General features: G+C 45.7%; 2 protein-coding genes across 2 annotated transcripts in view; one reads left to right on the top strand and one right to left on the bottom strand.

The window, feature by feature from the left end:
• ITGAE (integrin, alpha E (antigen CD103, human mucosal lymphocyte antigen 1; alpha polypeptide)) overlaps positions 1-8162 on the top strand; it is a 96670-nt gene extending 88508 nt beyond the window's left edge. Inside the window, exons 28-36 of the mRNA XM_006863472.1 lie at positions 841-974; positions 1983-2094; positions 2245-2430; positions 2554-2918; positions 3313-3421; positions 3652-3759; positions 5453-5545; positions 7379-7492; positions 8028-8162. Coding sequence (XP_006863534.1) covers positions 841-974; positions 1983-2094; positions 2245-2430; positions 2554-2918; positions 3313-3421; positions 3652-3759; positions 5453-5545; positions 7379-7492; positions 8028-8162 — 1356 coding nt within the window. The remainder of the gene's footprint in view (positions 1-840; positions 975-1982; positions 2095-2244; positions 2431-2553; positions 2919-3312; positions 3422-3651; positions 3760-5452; positions 5546-7378; positions 7493-8027) is intronic.
• On the bottom strand, positions 411-2774 carry GSG2 (germ cell associated 2 (haspin)). The gene has a single exon (XM_006863271.1). It carries the CDS (start codon positions 2772-2774, stop codon positions 411-413), a length of 2364 nt encoding a protein of 787 aa, XP_006863333.1.
• Positions 8163-15375: the final 7213 nt, after the last annotated feature.

Genomic DNA, 15375 nt, shown 5'->3' with positions numbered 1-15375 from the left:
ATTGGTTAATGCTTCATAAGCATGTGGCATTTGTCAGGTCTCCTGTAAATTGTCAACCATCTTCCTTTCTTCTCTCCCTCTAGTCTGTCTCTGTGGGTCTGCGTTGCTCCAAGCCTATTGGCTTTCGGTTATGACCCGTCTGTAGTCTGTTTTCCAAAACCAAAGCAGCAGGTTCTGATCAGTATGGCAGTGGAGGCTTGGGCTTTCCCAAGTTGGCTTCTTTTTGTCTCAGGCAAAAGTGGCAAGATGTTCAATCAAAGCATGGAAAGGCATTTACCGAGTAGCCTCTGCTGACAGAAAGAAGCTTCTAAGTTGTAAGCTTAATAGGGTTTCATCCCTTTGGCAGCACCACTTGGAAACAAAGTTCTTGTCTGAAAACCTTAGGTTTTGCTGTGGGGATGGAGACTCAGTTACTTAAATAGACTGTGCTGGCAGAGCAGCTCTGTGGCGGAGCTGAAGTTCAGCATTGTCTTGTGAAAATGTTGGATCTCTCGCTTCAGTTGCTTCAAGGCAGAGGTGTTATTTTTACTCTTGAAGGTCACTTGTTTCAGAATCTTATCTGTGAGGTAATGGAGCCAGAGCACATTATTATAAGGGTGGTACTCGCCCCAGCAGTTATTGTTTTCCTTCCTCATCAGTCTATAGATCTCAAACTGGTAGTCACCCTCACCTGTAAAGAGGTCCTCATCCATGGAAATGTCGCAGAAAACCACTATTCCGTCCCGCTCCAAGCGTGACAGGGTGTAGTCAATGATGTTGACTTGCAGCCCATGGGTGCGGATAGTGTTCGTCTTCCCATTGAGGGTGTAGTGGAGCTCTTTGTGGCTGGTTTTCTTTAAGAGCACATTCCCCCAATGTAAGTCCCGGTGCTCAAAGTGCAGGGAGGACTCTGCCACGGCGAGTGACGCGGTGATCTGGTGCAAAATGCTCTTCGCAGCAGCCATGGAAGTCAGCTGCCTTCTCATTCGCTCCAAGTCAGTGCCTCCAAACTCAAATTCCAGTACAATGAAGAGCTGTTGTTCATTAAAAAAGTCTGGCCGGTCATTAGCAGACCCTTTGGTTGAGTGATAGTGGTCCCAGGCTCTGAGGAGCAATGGAGGATAAGATCCTTGGACACAGTGCACTGAGTTCAGTCCAATAAAGCCTTCTGTGCGGTTGCGTTCTTCATCAGACAAGAGACTCAACTCTTTGGAGATGATAATCTCTGGCAGTATTTCCTCGAAGGTTTTCTGATGGGATCCGTTGACTAAATCCTGCCCTTCGATAGCAATGATTTTTAGGGCTATGGGTGTGTGATTAGCAAATGTCTGAAACACCTCCCCAAACACCCCTTCCCCAATCTTCTCACAGTGTTCCAGTTTTTCGGTGGAAAGGCAGCAGCTAAAGGGCAGGGGTCCTTCCTGATTGCATTCCCCATAAACCTTCTCAGCATCACATGCCTTTTTATTTGCACTCCCTAACATCTGTAAAGGGCTTAGCAAATACATGGACGAGGAAAGCCAAGGGCTCAGGGCACTGTTTGTTTTGTTCATGATAGAAGAGTTTGAGTACTCTGATAAAAGGGATTCCGAGGGAGAACTGGTAATGATGGAGTTGCTACACACCTCTGACGCAGCAGTCACGATCTTCTTCTTGTGGAAAGAGAGGGAGGCCCTGGTTTTAGTCCAAGGGCAGGCATGCTGTGAGTGAGTCCAGTTCTGGGTGAGGCAGGAGTCAGTTTTCATCTTTTGGCCCTTTTTAAGCCTGTGGTCGTGGAGGAGAGAGATTTCTGCTACCTCCTGATGTTTTCTCTTTTGGCTTGGCCCAGTTCTTTCAGGCTGTTTGGTTCCCGCAGCTGCAATTCGGCCCTTGTAACCCCGGCTCTCCTCATAATCTATCTGGACAGTCTTTTGAGACCCAGCCTTTTGGCAAGAGTGCTGGGCTGTGGCTCTGTTCTTACCAGTTCTTAACCAGCCCAGGCCCTCCGTCCTGTTTCCCACCAGTTCAGCTTCACAGCGGGACCCCCTCATCTTCTTCCCATCTGTCCCACACTCAGGCTTCTCAGCGTTCACCGAGTCCACAGAGCTCCAGAGAGCTGACCTGACGGTGGCACGGGTTTGATGGCGAGCCCTGGTGAACTTGCCTCGGGCCGCAGCGGCCTTCCGGGTGCAGGGGGGAGATGCCAGGTCCGGGGAGGCTGCGGGGCAGCGGGAGTCTCTGGGGACTGGAGAGGCTGTCTGCAGGGCGGAGCTGGGGCGGGCATAGGTGACACTGACCGCTAGCGCTGGGACCCCAGCTGCAGGGCTGCTGGGAGAGGCCGGAGAGCTGAACAGGGAGGCGCTGGTGCCCAGCTCGTCGCAGTCGTTGGGCTGGCTGCACACACTGAGCTCCGGGCTGAGACGGCCCGGGTGGTTGTCGGAGAAGGGCGGCGGGCCGTACAGGCCACACGGGGTACTGCACTTCTGTGGCGGCCGAGCTCGCAGCCTCAGGCGTCTGGGGGTCACGACCAGGCTCGGCCGGTCGTTGGGGATGCGACCGCCAGGGCGCTTCCGCGTTTGACGGACCGGGCTGCAGCGGAAGTCGGGGTCGTCGGGGTCGTCGGAAGCGACGGACTGCAAGGGACCGCTGTTGTTGGCGTCGCTGCTGCTACTGCTGCTGCTAAAGAAACGCTTCCGATCTGGCGGCGGGAACCATTGCGTGGCAGCCCGCCCCGGCCGCCGCCGCGGTCCCCAGCCACCTACAGTCCCGTACGTTCGGAAGAGCCGGCTCCCGGGTCGCGGGAACGAGACCGCCATAACTCGCACCCGCCTAGCAGTTCAAATTCAAGCACCGCGAGAATTCAAGATGACGTTTAGGCGTCTGCCGGCCGGCCTACGCACAAGCCGGGTCCTAGCGCCCGTCTTCGCGCGTGCGCTTTCCTGCGGGTCGCCAAGAAGCCGGTAGAGGGGCGTTCACCATGACGGTGTCTTGTACTCACGGCGTTGCGGGGAATGGCTTTCGTTTCAGAACTGCACTGTGTGTAATAAGAGTCAAGAGTGCGATTGGGAAAGCGACCAGGTTCAGGTGAGCACAACAGTCCCCATGTGGCCGCGGGAGGGAGGGAGGACCTGAAGCGGTGACTGGAGAATGCCCGGTAAACCCTTTGTGCTGTTGTCAACCGTAAAGGACAGGAGAACTGCTCCGTAGGGTTTGTTGCTGCTGTTAAGGGCCATTGAATCGGTTCCGACTCATAGCAACCCTGTAGAAGGATTCCTAGGAGCGGCTGGTGGGTTTGAAGCACCGCCCTTACGGTCCAGTTCATCATCCTGCAGCGCCACCCAGGACTCCCCATAGGGTTTGCGAGACTGTGAATCCTTTACAGAAGCAGACGAGCAGCCTAGTCACGCCGCCATCAGGCCTTCTGATAAAAATGCTCAGATACCGCTTTCCCGAGGTTCTCCCGGTTAGCAAATGCAGGCGGCCTCTGAGCCTGCTCATAACCTGTATGAGAGGGACTTTAAAAAGTGCCTGGAAAAAATGGCATGAAAAAAGAAAGAGATTTTTCCACGAACATTTTGAAGCCCCCTTTGTTTTCTGGGGCTTGTAGATGTCCTCTGTTCAACGTTTCAGTCTCTGCACAGATGATGCACAGAAAAGAGATGATGCTAACCAGGATTTTGGCTCTCTCCCCAGCACGTGGAAGAATGGGATTCCGTGAACTGCAACATTACTTCAGGTCAAGAAAATGTAACGGTGGCTGCAGAGCTCATCTTGAGTCACTCTGAGCGGGTAATTAAAACTGTACAAGCTACAAATTTGATTATCCATCTACCCTGGTCAGCTCTCCTCACAGCATCCAGGATGTAACTTGTGAAAAACAACCACAATTCTAGGCTTTACCTGTGACTGTTCCCTTTCCTACAGCCTCATGTTTATTCCAGCAGCAAAGCCCTGTCATTCTGTCTCCAAAACATTTCCTAAATCTGTACAGTTCTGTCCGGTTTCACTGCTACTGTTGTAGTTCTGGTAACCTCTCTCTCTCTCTTTCTGTTTTGACTCTTCATTGTGTATTGAGTGAAGGTTTACACAGCATTCAACAAATCATATACTCTGAAAGTTTTACAGTCAACAAATCATACACTCTGTTTCATCTCAATGATTAAAAGCCCCTGAATGCAACATCACTTATCCCACCTCCTCCCTGTGTTTCCATTCTTCCTCCTCTCCTAATCCTTCTGAATTTTGTCCTTGGGTAAGTGATGCCCTTTTAATCTCCAATGGGTGACCATCCTGTGGTGTATGTACCTCCCTGGTGATGGTGTCCATGTTATACCTATTACTTGGGTGAAAACTGAGCCACGAGGGTGAGTGCAGTTCCAGACCTGAAGGGTGACCAAGAGCCATAGTCTCAAGGGTTCCATCAGCCTCTATCTGACTAGCATTCCTCGTCTTTTTTATGATTTTGAGTTTTCGTTTCTCATTTTCTCCCGTTCTGTCCAGGACTGGCTGCCATCTGTTGCTGAGATCTGTTGCAATAACTTACCTGCTTTACTTGCCTCTGCTCTTGCTATGCCTGCTATAAGTTCTGCACATCATAGGTATGGCCTTCTAAAAGCAAAAATTAGATTGTGCCACTCGCCTGCATTTGAGTACCCTTAGACTAAAATCCATGCTTTTCCACATCCTGCAAGGCACCACCTGAGCTGGCCTCAGTTGACTTCTTCCACTGTCTCCTTGCACTCTTTTCCTCCCTACTTATCCACCAGCCAGCCTGTTTCTTCTGTCCCTCAGCTTACCAGGATTGCACTGGCCACTGGGCCTTTGTACTTGATATTCCTTCTGCATGACACTGCTCTTCCCCCACGATTCTTCCGACTGTGTTTAGCTCAAATGTCACCTTAGAGATGCCTTCCCTAATTACTCATTGGAACGTGGGAACTACTGATGTGGTTTGACAGCCTGTAGAGATCCAGGTGAACATGAGATCTGAACTGAAGCCATAACAACAATGGGGATGGAGAAAAAAGGTCAGGTGCCAGGGACCCACTCCCGCTCCCACCCCCTACCAAACTGTCAAGAACTGATTAGGGGAGGGGGACAGCATGAGGTCAAAACCAAACCCACTGCCACTGAGTCAATTCTAACACATAGTGACCCTACAGGACAGAGGAGCATTGTCCTGTGGGGTTTCTGAGACAATAAGTCTCATCTTTCTCCCAAGGAGTGGATGGTGGGTTTGAACTGCTGACCTTGTGGTTTGCAGCCCAGTGCTTAACCCGCTGCATTTCCAGGCATCCTAGTATAAGATGAAGTTTTGACAGTGGATTTGTAGGGTAACTGCAGGTTTTTGGCTTGGGTAACTGAGGATACTATGGTCTCTAACTGGGCTAAGGAGTACCGGAAAAGGAACTAATTTAGAGGGAATAATGGTGAGTGCTGTCCAAAAACAGTGAGTCCATGTCTCAAGTTTTGTTTTTTTCCCTCCATCTTATAGTTAAGAGACCTGAATGAACTGCACATCCTTGGCAGAATAATTCACGACGAGACTCTGTATCAGAGGCAGAATGCAGAGAACAACAAAACTCAGGTAACTCGGAGTCTTCTGGGTAATGCCTCTGAGCCCTGCATCGGCACTCTATTAAGTCTCCTTCCCATGTTTGAGTCTTAACTACGTCTGATCTTGCCTCTGTCTCCATCTGCCCTTGCATCCTTGAGTGAGTCCGATTCTTTTGCCTCCTTTTTTTAAATCTGTAAAGCAAGGCAATTAAATAAGAGGCCTAAGAATAGAAGATCCAGACTGAAGTAACCAACCAGTTGCCCTTCATGTCATGCCCCATGTATGCTAGTGAACTGTGCTCCGTAGAGTTTTCAGTAGCTGATTGTTCAGAAGTAGATTGCCAAGTCTTTCTTCAGAGTTGCTTCTAGGTAGAGTTGAACCATTCACCTTTGAGTTAGCAGCTAGATGTGCTAACCTTTTACACCACCCAGGGATTCTTCTAGCATAGAGTCTCCCAAATTATTTTTCTTACTTTAAATTCAGTCTCGTGATGTGGCGCTGTAGGATCAGTACTGGACTGTTAACCACAAGGGTGGTAGTTCAAACCCACCAGCTACTCCTTGGAAACTATACGGTCTCACTAGGAGTTGGAGCTGACTTGACAGCACTTAAAAACAACAGTATCTGAGTTGGGGCAGTGGTGGTTCCGTGGTAGAATTCTCACCTTCCATATGGGAGACCCAGGTTTGTTTCCTGGCTAGTGCTCTAAATTCGGACTCCTAGCCTCCTTACCTGTGAGAGAATCCATTTCTGTTTGTAATTGGGGGATTTCTATTACAGCAGCGCTGGAGAACAGAGACAGCAGCGATGGCTTCTAGTGAGAGAGTTTATAAAAGTATTCTACACAATACCATTTTGCATTAATATAAGGCCCCTAAGAGAACATCCAGAGTCCTGGTGTGGCACTGGACCAGAAGGTGTATTTGAACACAAGGCGGTGGATCTAACCCACCAGCGGCTCCTTGAGAACCCTATATAGGGTCACTCTGAGTCAGAACTGACTCCACAGCACTTAATAACAACAACAACAGCAGGAGACTCGGCACTGACTCAGCACTAGTGGGCTTGGTTTGATTTAAGAACTGTGGAATCCCCAGGTGGTGTAGACGACTAGCGTGCTCAGCCGCTAATCAAACGGTTTGTGCTTCATATCAGAGATGCCCTGGAGGAAAGACCTGGAGATCTACTTCTGGGAAAAAATACCCCAACGGACAACTATTCTAGTCTGCCACATGTGGAATTGCCATGAGTTGGAATCAACATGCCAGCAACTATTTTTTAAGAGAACATACATGTGATTAGTTCAGTGTAGAGCAGACCTATGCCTTTGTCAGATATCCCATGTGGGAAAATGTCTTTCCAAAGACTAGGGATTTGGGCAAGATCAAAAAAGCTGTCCAAACAGAGTTGGAAAGGACTTAGAGATCATTTAGTACCGGTCATCCTTTGGAAGGTCGTAAGGATATAGAGGACGGTAGTGGCTGAGTTGGCTGGAGAATCTTGATTTTCTGTCCAGTGTTTTACAACCAAGAGACCGCTAGCCCTTGGGGCCCTCTGCCTAACTGTCAGAATCTTTGTCACTATCTGCTGACTCAGCCCTTCTACGTAAGACACCAAAATAGCTGCTTACAAAGGATTTTAATCATTAGGTACCTTTTAGATGCGGCATTGGGAACCTTTTAGCATTTTTGCTATATTGTCATCGGTCTTGATCAATAGAGTGTTTCCAAAATGCTATATAGTCATCAGTCTTGATCAATAGAATGTTTCCAAATCTTCCTATTTTGATTTTTTAGGTCCCTTGTGGAATTTCTTCCCATCTATGTCACCTCATTTATGGGATGCTATGTTGTCTTGTTCTAGATCACTGTCATCTTTCTGAAAGATGAAACGCCTGTCCACTTTTTGCCTGTCATCATCGGGAGCAGTGTTGGTGGCTTTCTGGTTTTGATTGTGATTATTGTCATCCTAGTCAAGGTCAGTTCTACTCGAGTTCATTACAGCCAGGAAGGACTAAGCTGGGCCCAGTTGTTGGGCACAGCGCCACAAATGCAGCCAGCCCTTAGGAACCACTCTGCCCTCTTCCTTTGGTCCCTACCTTCCCTGTCTGAAAAAGACAATAGTTGGGTTGAAATACAGAGAGAGTTTCCTCAAACAGAACTGTCACTGCCCTTATTTAAATCCTTTCCTTGGGCTCCCCTGTCTTGCTGTTCCTCAAGGTCCTCCTTTATCTATCTTCTCCACCCTCTGGTTTTGCTTTGCCATGCAGCCAGAGTTCCTTAAATTAAAAAGGTGAAAATACTCTGGAGTTCAGAAAAGGGTAGGGTTGTGGGGATGGGGGAAGTGAACACTGGAAAGAGTGGTATAGAGGCAGCACTTCAGAAGGGTCTTGAAGGGTCAGGATCAGGTGATGAGTGATTCAGAGAAATGTGTTTCAGGAATCGAGAACCTGTTTTCGAAAGCAGATGGCTCTCTTAGGCCTAAAACTGGATGTCTCCTCCCTTTGTTGTAGTGTGGCTTTTTCAAAAGGAAATATCAGCAATTGAACTTGGAAAGCATGAGGAGGACCCAGCTGAAATCAGAGGATCTGCTCCCAGAAGAAAATTCAGAGCACCTTTTGCACCCTTCGGAGAAAACTGCCCATTGATTCTGGAACTCCTCCTTCAGGCAGCTCTAGAGCAGCAGTCAACAAATTGTATGTAGAAAATTGTTATAAACGAAACGTGGGCTCGGTGTTTCAATAAACTTGGGAAACTTTTGGTTTTAAATAAAGTTAAACTTCCTTTACAGTAATGGTTTTCATGCACTTATATTTTTCTGTTTCCCTTGGTATTTCTATTAGCATTCCCTAAAGTGTAGTGCATTATGAGAAGAAGTACGTCTAAGGTGAGTTCCAGTCTCAGATTGTGAAGGTTCTAAAATGTCACCTATTAGTTCAAATCAGGCCACCAAAAGCACCTCCAAGATAAATAGAAAAAAGATCACCAAACCAAAATCTAGACAGGAGAGGAAAAGACAAGGATTTGCCCTGCACTTTTCATTTCTGTTGTGTGTATGAACATGTCTGTCTGTTAAATACTGAGCTCATCCTTACCTGGCCTCCTGCCTAGTGAATTGCTTCTGGAGACTTTCATTCCTTAGCAAGTCCTGTCATTAGGAAAGAAAACTTGTCAGAGGCAGAGGTGGAACTTGGCCTGGGAGTTGAGGACACAGAGATGTGACCTAGATGCTTTCAGGCAGGATTTGATGGTAGTATTTAGTAAGAACACCCCAAATTCAGTTACTACTCCTGACATGGGATGGGGCTATGCTAGGGTGAGACTAACACTCCATTTCGAGTTGTAAGTAAGCTGCGCATCAGGAATGTAGCTGGTGGTTCCTGTAACTCATCACTTTCTCCTGAGGAAATTACTTGTAAACAATTTCAGAGACTAGTTCTCAGTTGCTTACTTAAAGGCTTTGCTTGCCACTTAGGAACCTAAAACCAAACTCACTGCCATCTCATTGAGTCGGACTCAGCAACCCTGTAGGGTAGAGCAGAACTGCTCCCTTGGGTTTCTGGGACTACATTTTCACAGGTGCAGACAGCCTTCTCTTTCTCCCTCTGATTGGCTGGTGGATTTGAATCGTGGACCTTACAGTTAGCAGCCCAACACTTAGCCCGCTGAGCCAGCCAGGTTCCTATGTTGTTGGTTATTCTGTCAACTTGGTTCTGATTCATAGTGACTTTGTATAGGGTTTCCAAGGGGCGACTGGTGGGTTGAACCACCAGCTTTGTGGTTAGCAGTCCAGTGCTTATCCTACAATGCCGCTCTAGGACTCCCATTACTAGTGTTTTAAAGCAACAGAAATTAGAGGAAAAAGCAACCTCAGGGCTGAAGATAGTGTTTTTTTGTTTTTAGCCCTTTATTAGTAGAGACGAGTTTTAGCCACTGATTATTAGTGGTTACTAGGAGTCCTGGTATGGTACTAGGATAAGCACTAAACTACTAGCCACAAGGCCGGAAGTTCAAATCCACCAGCCACTTCTCAGAAATTCAATACTGTGAATTGGAGATAAGTCTGCTTGACAACATTTAATAGCAAAAACTTTGGTGTGAATTACCTAATGTCTCTTGTAGCCATAGTCTGTAACTCCCACCAAAACAACGTTTCTGCCTTGCTGGGTCTGGTTAAGAGAAGGTGGGAGGAGATACTGATAAGATGACATTCAGCTGTGGATGAAAGCCGAGTTAATTGCAATTGTAAAAACTTGAAACTAGCATGGGTGTAAAATGAACCATCTGAGAAACAGGAGCTGGGGATCTCACTGCCATCAAAGAGAAAGAACCAGAAGTGAGCATGTGTGGTCTGCAAGGTCCCTGTGCATTGAACCTCCCTGACCCGGGAACAGGAAACTGTGATCTTGGAGGAGTGACAGAAGAGGAGCAGGAGCAGCAGAACCAAGAACCGGAGCATGAGACAGAGCAGCAGACTTCCCAGCCCCGGGAGCAGGTAAAGCTGAGTGGCTTTGGGCAGGGAGCTTGCTGTAGAGCGGGTGCCTCCATGCCCTTAGAACCCAGTGCCTTCAGGCTGAGGTTTGTGGTGGAGTGGTGAGTCCTGTGGGCAGTTATCAGTGACTGCCTGGAACAACTGTGCCCTGAGCCTGTATTGTAACCTGGCAACTTCCCTAACAAACCCCATAGCTGTGAGTATTGTTGTTGAGATCCGTGTGACCATTGCAGTGAATTGTTGAGCCCAGTGGAACAGAGAGGGTTGTGGGAGGAATGAATGGCTGCTGCCACACATTTGTTACAACAACAACAGGTGGAAATCGAGGGGAAGAGAAACAAAACCAAAACTAACTTGATGCCATCTCCTTATTCCCAACACCTTTAATGGCACTGACTTTGTTTTTGCGGATTATAAAAGTTACTTCAGAAGTCCAGAATGTAGAAGGTAATCCTAGTGATTACTTTTACACATAATTTGATGCTTTATCTCTTTCCTTTAGATTTTATCATTTATACATAAAGGCGTCCTGGTGTGGTGCCGTGGGTTAATTCACTTGACTGCAAAGTCAGGTTGAAGCACAAGATCAGCTTTATGGATCAGAATCGACTTGATGGCACTTAACAATATATATAAAGTTTTTGTAAATTTTAAGGAACTTAACCTGATTTTTTCCCCCAGATACATAATTTTCATGATACCTTTTATTGAAAGGCAACCTTTGCTTACCTATGCCTTTCCTGTCTCACAGAGGTTGGAGGCTTTAAACAGCTCCTGGACTCCCTTGCAGTTTCTAGGTTAGATTTTGCCGGTGAGAGGCTCTGACTTGGAATTAGAAGGTGGGAGTCCTTTTCAGCCCTGTGACAGATTTGCAACTTAATTGCCTGTGTTAGATTTCATTCTGCTTGGAATAATTAGAGCAGTTTCCATTTTCTTGACTTGTCTTGAATCTCTGTTATTTCCAGATGAATAACAGTTGTTTACTGAAATGCCTACTGATTTGAAATTCTACCAATACCATATACAGAAGAATTCACATGTTTTATGTGTCATATATATCATATATGTTGCTGTTAGGTGCAGTCAAGTGGGTTCTGACTCAGTGACTCTGCCCGGTCCTGCCCCCTCCTCACAGTTATTACACTCGAGCCCATTGCTGTTGTCACTGTCGGTCCATCTCATTGGGCTCTTCCTCTCCTTCGTTGACCGTCCACTTTACCAAGCATGATGTCCTTTTCCTGATAATATGTCCAAAGTATGAGAGACAAAGTCTCACCATCTTGGTTTCTAAGGAGCATTCTGGCTGTACTACTTCCAACAGGTTTGTTTATTCTAGTAGTCCATAGTATTTTTAATATTCTTCCCCAACGCTATAATTCAAATGCATTGATTCTTCTCCGGTCTTCCTTATGCATTGTCCAGCTTACACATTCATATGAGGCAACTGAAAACACCACGGCTTCATTCCGGTACACTTTAGTCCTTTTCCAATTGACTGGCCAGGCAGCTTCTTTCACATTTGGCCTAGATGAGTGAGTGCCTCCCGTGCTGCATCAGTTTGTTGAAAGATTTCCATTTGTATTCTGTCAATTCCTAGAGGCTTATTTTTTTGTCAGTGTCTTCAGTGAGCCTTGGACTTCTTCCTTCAGTACAATTGGTTCTTAATCAGATGCTACCTCTTGAACTTTGACCATTTCTTTTTGGTGCAGTGACTGTATTCCTTCCATCTTATAATTTTGATGCTTTCTGCATCATTCAATATTTTGTCAATCATCGTAATAGTTAAGTGCTATCAAGTTTGTTCCGATTCATAGTGACCCTGTATAGGGTTTTCAAGGAGCATTTGGTGAGCTTGAACTGCCAACCTAGAGGTTCAAACCAACTTTGCATTAACTCACAGCGCCACACCAGGACTCCATAGAATCCTTCAATATGGGAAGTTAAGGCTTGAATTTTTTCTTCAGTTCTTTCAGCTTGAGAAATGCTGGACGTGTTCTTCCCTTTTTGCTTTCTAACTCCAGGTCTTACACGTTTCATTATAATACTTTGTCTTCTTGAGCTGCCCTTTGGAATGTTCTGTTCAGCTATTTTGTCCCCTGATTTCTTTAGCTTCTCTTTGCTTAAGAGCAAGTTTCAGAGTTTCTTCTGACATCCATTTTGGTCTTTTCTGTTTTCCTGTCTTTTTAAATGATCTTTTGCTTTCTTCGTGGATGGTGTTCTTGTGTCATCCCACAACTCCTTTGGTCTTTGGTCTTTGTCTAATGCATTAAATCTGTTCTTGAGATGGTCTCTAAATTAACGTAGGTAGGATATATTCAGGATTATATTTTGGCTCTTTTGGACTTGTTTTAGTTTTCTTCAGCTTCAGCCTGCACTTGCACATAAGCAGTTGATGGTCTGTTCTGTAGTCTGCCCCTGGGCTTGTTTTAGCTGATGAAGAGCTTTAACACTGTCTCTTCCCACAGATGTAGTCAATTTGATTCCTGTGTAGTCCATCTGGTTGACGTCCATGTGTATGTTTTATGCTGTTTAAAAAAAGATATTTGCAGTGAATAAGTCGTTGGTCTTACAGAATTCTATCATGTGATCTCCAGCATCATTTCTATCACCAAGGTCCTATTTTCCAGCTACTGACTCTTCTTGTTTCCAACCTTCACATTGCAGTCACCAGTAATTATCAATGTATCTTGATGACATGTTTGACCAACTTCAGACTGAAGAAGTCAATAGAATGCTTCACTTTTGTCATCACTGGTTTCTAGTGGTTGATTCATAAATTTAAATAATAGTGGTATTTTAACTGGTCTTCCTTGTAGGCATATGGATATTATCCTATGACAGACAGCATTGTAGTTCAAGATAGATCTTGAAATGTTGTTTTTGACACTGAATGTAACACTATTCCTCTTCAACTTGTCATTCCAGCTTAGTAAACCCATCTGATTATCTGATTCAAAATGGCCAGTACCAGTCTCAGTTCACAAATGCCTAGACTAATGATCTGTATGTGGTCCAGTCCATTTTTGACAAGTTCCAGTTTTCCTAGATTCGTATTTTATACATTCCATGCTGTGATTATTAACGGATGCTTGCAGCAGTTTCTCTGCATTTTGAGTTGTGTCCCATAATTTGGACCTTTATTTGGTCCTGAAGGCTTTTCTCCGTTCATGTCATTATGGTCTTATCTTTTTTGAGGACGCAGCTCTTCTGCAGTTGCGTTCTGAGTGTCTTTCAACCTAAGGGGCTCATCTTCCGACACTGTATCTGAAAAATTTCCACTGCTGTCCATAAGGTTTCAGTGACTAAACATTCAGAAGTGCTCTGTCTTTCCTTCTTCCTAGTCTGTCTTAGTTTGGAAGCTCAGCTGAAACCTGTCCACCATGGGTGACCCTGCTGGTATTTGAAATACTTGTGGCATAGCTTCCAGAATCTCAGCAACACACTAGCCACCACAGTATGAGAAATTGACAGACAAGTGGTGAATATATAGAAATATACCCTGGTGTGGTACTGTAGGATAAGCACTGGACTGCTAACTGCAAGGTTGGCAGTTCAAACTCACTTGCCACTTTGATGAAAAAAGATGAAGCTGTCTGCTCTCAGAGGGATTTACAGTCTCGGCAACCCTTTGGGGCAGTTCCACTCTGTCCTTACAGGGTCGCTATGAGTGGGAATTGGCTTGATGGTTGTGGGTTTGGTTTTAATTGGACTGCTTTGTTTACCCTCTGCTACCTGCCACCCAGCCTTCACATGATCCCAGCCCCTGCTGCTCTGAGTTTGTGCATTTTCTAGGGTTCAGGTAGAGAAGCCTCCGTGTGCTGTCTACTTCTTAGCTGCCTGTGTTCAATCAGCAGACTGGTAATCAGCTTTCTGTTGACCTTATACCATCTACTTCCATTCTCTCACAGATGCCCTCGGTTTTTGGTCCCTCTGTTAATGCCAGTCTCCATTTTCCAATGCTGTCACAAGCTTTGTTCTTTGTACTTCATGAGTGGTTTCAGTGAGATCTGCTTTTAAAAGAAAAGAAAGAGATGTGCTTGCTTAGTTATTTCTTTATTGTTGTGCTCAGGAATTGTGTCCAGGTTTTCAGTATTATAGATAAGGCCTGCAACCCCAGCTTTTATAACCACTGGACCATAAGGTTAGCTTGAACTACAAGGTGGCAATTCAAACCCACCAGCCACTCCTTGGAAACCCTATACAGGGTCACTGTGAGTTGGAGCCAACTTGATGGCACTTAAGAACAACAGCCTTGTCACCCAAGTTAGCACATGTCTACATTCTACCCAGTGAATAATTCTGCTTTTTGAACTTTGATGTTAATGCTGGGGTAAGATCACATCTCATTGTTTTGATTTGTATCTCTCTAATGGAGTCCTGGTGAGGTGCTGTAGGATGAAGCACTGGGCCACAAGGTCAGCAGTTCAAACCCACCAGCAGTTCCTCGGAAACCTTAGAGAGGGTTGCTATGAGTGGGAACCGACTTGATGGCTCTTAACAACAACAACAGCCACTGTTAGCAGCCATGCCTCGTACATACTCCCTGAGCAGGATGAAACAGCTGATTGTAGCTAGACCAATGCATTTGCAGGTGGAGAAAACAAAAGGTACCATAGCTGAGAAGGAGGAAATGTTTGCAATGGAGACATGAGTTGATTTTACAACTTCACCTGCTGTGGTTTGGGCCAAGCCTCGGCTGTCTTCTACAAGATGCCTTTATGGTGCCAGAATCTCCCTATTGCCTGTTCACCTCCTCTGCCTGGGAACAAGAAGTGCCAAACTTGAACAGATTTGGTAACAGTGGGTTCTGTCACAGGACCACTGTCCAGGCCAGAAAAAGACCCAGATGGGGCCATCAGGTTGCTAAGCATGAGGATAAATTACCCCTCAGGATTTCTGTCTCATTTCCCCTCTTACAGGCTGGTGAGTGTGAATTCAAAGAACTTTTCTCTCATGATCACATCTGAATTTTGTTTTTTGTTGTTGAAGGGTGTGAAAACCCCTTTAAACCTTTCATAAGGTAGAGCAGGTATGAAAACCTAAATAGTTCAAATGATTTATGGACATTATTCCATGTCCATCTTCTCTAAAGATTTATAAAGGGGAGGATTTTGTCAAGTTTAAGATTTACGCATTTGTGGGTCTCATGGCCATAAAAATAATCTGATAGTAATGTCGAATCTCTAAGCACAGATATAATAAATAGAATCTTTTTGTTGTTAAATGCTGTAGAATCAGTTTCCACTCATAGCAACCCTGTATAGGGTTTCTGAGGGACAACTGGTGAATTTGAATAGCTGACCTTGTAGTTCAAACCAACCTTGCAGTCCAGCACATTATCCTGTAGCATACATCAGGACTCCTTGGGA

The sequence above is a fragment of the Chrysochloris asiatica genome, unplaced genomic scaffold (assembly GCF_000296735.1).
Source record: "Chrysochloris asiatica unplaced genomic scaffold, ChrAsi1.0 scaffold00054, whole genome shotgun sequence".
Lineage (NCBI taxonomy): Eukaryota > Metazoa > Chordata > Mammalia > Afrosoricida > Chrysochloridae > Chrysochloris > Chrysochloris asiatica.
Note: the sequence above shows the minus strand (reverse complement) of the source record. Positions and strands in the feature narration are given on the sequence as shown.